We start from the raw sequence: 4,391 nt of genomic DNA on the forward strand, positions 1-4,391 counted from the left end.
ATAACCCAAGAAAACCGAGGTTGAAAAACCCGAATTTTATTGGTTTGGTTTGGTGTATAAATTTAAACAGACGCAATTGGTTTGGTTTGGTGTTTAAAAATATACGAATTTAGTCCATGAGCTAATCTTACATATCCATGCATCTGTACATCAGTTTTTGCAGCCGTTGGCCGTTGGGCGTTGGGCATTATATATACACCTAATTTATTATCTCACCCTTAAGGGCCTATATAAATCATCTTTATGTAATCAAGAACGTCCCATCTACAAGCTCCTCTACTCCTTAATTCATCCTCCTCCTCCTCCTTTTCAACAATTTTAAAAAATCCCACATAAAAAGAAAAATAATTCCAAAAATGGTGTCTTCAAAATCAGAAGAAGGTCTAATCTACAACATAAAATTATCCTCAGTTGGACCAGCAAGAGTAACTGGACAAGATGTGGTTTATGAGCCAAGCAACATGGATTTAGCCATGAAATTACACTACTTAAGAGGGATTTATTATTTTGATAGCCAAGCATTTCAAGATATCACAATATATAACATAAAAGAGCCAATGTTTTTATGGTTTAATTATTATTATATGACTAATGGTAGGTTCAGGAGGGCAGAATCAGGCAGGCCTTATATCAAGTGCAATGATTGTGGAGCTAGGTTTATTGAAGCACAATGTGATAAAACTTTGGAAGAATGGCTAGAAATGAAAGATGGTACACTTGAGAAATTACTTGTTTCTAATCAAGTTCTTGGCCCTGAATTGGCTTTCTCACCTCCAATCCTCATACAGGTACTACTCCATCTAAACAATTAGGTTTATTTTTTTATTTTTTTTAAATCATTCGGTATCCGAAGTCACTGACCAGAGTCCGACTAATCTGGATTCGTGTTGGATAGGTTTAGTTAAGGAGGTAAAACGCTCCCTATTAAGAAGTTTTCCTATCTATTTTCAAATCTCGAGCTTTATGTTTCACCAGGAGGCAGAAACGGGGGGTGGTTTTAGGGGTGGGGTGGGGAGGGGGTGTGATTGTAATTTTTAGAGAACTTTTTTATTTTTTTCTGGGACTTTGGTGAAATTCAAACCAAACAAAAAGAGGTAAAATCCGGACGAATTTCTGAAATGTCATTCTGAATATTCCTTAATGTATGAGCTATCCATAAAACATAAGAAGAACATGATTAATCATTTGTATTTAGATGAAATCGAAGAACTTTTTGAGATTTCGAAAAACGTTCGGATCAATGTTTAATATAATAGGAGGAACAAAGATCTTAATTATGGAGAAATAAAATTAAGACTCGCCTCATTTTTACATGAATATTTTTAAACCGAAAAAATAGATGGTATAATACATTTATATCTTTCACCTAAATTTTGGAGGTGCTTCTTTGTGTATTTATCTATGGTACGCCTTATCGACCTAAATATAGAAAATGTTTTATTAAGCACAAGTAGATTGACCAAAATAAAAAAGTTATAGGTTTTTATGTCCTTATATAATAGTAGATTTCGGTTACAGGGGTGATACTAGTGTGTTTTCGAGTCAATAGTTGATATTGATCATATGAATTTTTTGAGGAAATTTTATCTTTGGAAATTACCTAAGTTCGACAAGTTTAAGAACCATAAAAAATTCTACTATAGTCATAAAGAAAAAAAAAAGTTTGATTCAATAGAAATTGTTTCACATATAATGATACATCGGACACCCAGTAATCCATAATAGGGAAATTAATAAGCAGCCCCTTCTTTCATGCTTATTTTGCGGTGCTTTATTATCATTAATTGTTACTCTGTTAATCTAGCTTCACATCATGAACGACCTAGTAAATAGTAGGAGCTTTTTCATTTTTAATGCTTAAACCGGACACCTTTCTTGATGAAATTAATGTAGTACACCAAATTAGTCGCAATTATTTCCCTATCATATTAAAGATTGTATGTTGGCAGATATTTCAATCAGTTGAGGTAGTTGTGAACTTGTGATAACTCGAGACTACAATAAATGTACCAGCAAATTAACCAATTAAATGAAATAGACAAGAAAACTCTAGCCATTATTATTTTGCCAAAGTTATTATTGTTGGCTAGCTATAAATTTTTTGTTTTGGTAGGTGAAAGTGACTGAGTTTAATAGGCGTACAGGATTGAACATTAATTCTAAGGCACGGCATATATATTTCACAATTTTATTAATTTTTAATATTTTTCAAATAAACATAAAATTAGATAAAATATGTCAGACGCATTAAATTTGTATTAAATTCAAAATTGTAGGAGGATGGATGTCAATTGTCATAGGCATAATATCATTTATATGTAGATAACAGAACCTTCTAAGTCAAAAAAAATCCTTAAATTATAGAAAAGCATATCATATAAATGTCTCATATATATTCACTTCACTAGCGGCTTAAAACACATAAATTCGTTAATTAACTACGAAAATAACTAACACTTGACTAGTGTTAATTACTTGGTCCTTGATGAATGGAAAATATCGTCCTTAATTATATAAATTTTTGAGTATATTCTCTTCCGTTTTGTATTATTATTATTGCTATTTTGCATTGTCATTTTTGTTGGTTCTTTAATCTTTTTTTTTTTTTTTTTTTTTTGAAAAAAAAAAATTCTTCTTGTTGGTAACTGATAGTTGACTTATTTTTATCTTGGGCTATCATGTAGCATACTAAATTCAAATGTGGTGGAATTGCATTGGGCTTAAGTTGGGCCCATGTACTTGGAGACATATTCTCAGCAACTGAATTTTGGAACGTATTGGGTAAAGTAGTTGGTGGATACAACCCGCCCCGGCCCATTAACTTGGCCCATTCATTGACCAAAGCAAACTCCACCCAAACCCTACAAAAGATTGTGGAGGATCCACTTTCCATAAAACGGGTCGACCCAGTTGAAGATCATTGGATTGCCAAAAATAGTTGCAAGATGGAAACATTTTCAATCCATGTTAGTGCCACCAAATTGGGCCACTTGCAATCAAGAACAGACATTCAAGGCCCATTTGAATCAGTATGTGCTGTTATCTGGCAGTCCATTTCAAGAATTAGAGATGGGCCTGGCCCACAAGTTGTGACCATTTGCAAAAAAGGTGAGGAAAAGAAAGATGGCCTTGTAGGCAACACTCAAGTCATTGGTGTGGTCAAGGTTGATTACTCAATTAGAGAAGCTAATCCTAGTGAATTAGCAAGGTTGATTAAACATGAGATCATTGACGAGCGATTAAAGATCGATGAAGCCATTGAGAAAGAGCGTGGAGTGTCGGATGTTGTCATTTACGGAGCAAATCTGACTTTCGTTAGCCTGGAAGGGGCTGATCTCTATGGATTCGATTGGATGGGACACAAGCCGATGAATGTAAATTACCTAATCGATGGCGTTGGTGAAGCAGGGACCGTGTTGGTGCTTCCGGCAGGGCCAAATGATACTGAAGGAAGGATTGTGACCATGATTTTGCCTGAGGATGAGATAATGAAGTTGAAATTTGAGCTAAACAAGGAATGGTCTATTGCTTGAACTTAAAAAGTATTTGTGTCATTCTTGTTTCATAGTTTAATTTGGTGTAAGGTCCAAAGACCAATATTATTTAGTGATGACTCAAAGACCAATATTATTTAGTGATAACTCTAAGTGTTGTGTTGGAAATGTTACTACCCATGTGTTTTTCTCCTACAAATGCCATAGTGGTTGTTGCTTTGCAAAATTACTAAAATAAATAACTTATCTTTTCTTTACTAGAATCTATTTTTCAAATGTCTGCATCTTCTGTCTTTTTTTTTTCTTCTTTTTTTTTTTTTATAACTAAACTTTTCATTAATCACCAAGTGGCATATTTACATAACAAGCTCAATAAAACATCCGGCTTAATCTAAAATAAACAGCTAAGGCAAGGCATTCTATGCTAACACTCTGAAATCAAAACATGCAAGAATCTAAAAACTGTCGACTAGTAGATATGGCTCTAACATTACAAGTGCATGCTATGTTTCTAGTAATTACACCCTCAGGTTTCTCAATATGCTCAAAGATTCTGGCATTTCTCTTCTTCCATATGGAATGGATGAACTCAGCATATACCATCTTCAGGATCTTGGCTCGAACAGTTCTGCCTTTGATATCGTACAACACCTATTGATAATGCATTAGCCAGCTATGCCTTGGATTGTGCTGGATTTGTAGCCACTGAAGTAGTCTATCCCAAACTCTTGTGGTGTAGGAACATTCAGCAAACAAATGATCCCCTGTTTTATCTTCGAATTTGCACAAAACACACTTAGGATCCATTAACATTCCCCATTTAAGAAGCCTGTCTACCGTCAATAGCCTGCCCTGCAGCTGCACCCACATAGTGAAAGTAGTCTGAGGTCAAGCCTG

At 34.4% G+C, this 4,391-nt stretch overlaps 1 protein-coding gene across 1 annotated transcript; it reads left to right on the forward strand.

Annotated features, from left to right (window-relative positions):
* The first annotated feature begins 205 nt into the window (after positions 1-205).
* LOC132055463 (protein ECERIFERUM 26-like) lies at positions 206-3,751 on the forward strand. The gene is made up of 2 exons (XM_059447340.1): positions 206-788; positions 2,685-3,751. The coding sequence occupies exons 1-2, from the start codon at positions 357-359 to the stop codon at positions 3,531-3,533; spliced, it is 1,281 nt and encodes a 426-aa protein (XP_059303323.1). The 5' UTR covers positions 206-356; the 3' UTR covers positions 3,534-3,751.
* The last annotated feature ends 640 nt before the right edge of the window (positions 3,752-4,391 follow it).

The sequence above is a fragment of the Lycium ferocissimum genome, chromosome 1 (assembly GCF_029784015.1).
Source record: "Lycium ferocissimum isolate CSIRO_LF1 chromosome 1, AGI_CSIRO_Lferr_CH_V1, whole genome shotgun sequence".
NCBI lineage: Eukaryota > Viridiplantae > Streptophyta > Magnoliopsida > Solanales > Solanaceae > Lycium > Lycium ferocissimum.

Coding starts and splice junctions, on each gene's coding strand:
- LOC132055463 (XM_059447340.1), top strand. CDS start 357: ATGGTGTCTTCAAAATCAGAAGAAGGTCTAATCTACAACATAAAATTA. Junction 789..2,684: donor CACCTCCAATCCTCATACAG/GTACTACTCCAT, acceptor GCTATCATGTAG/CATACTAAATTCAAATGTGG.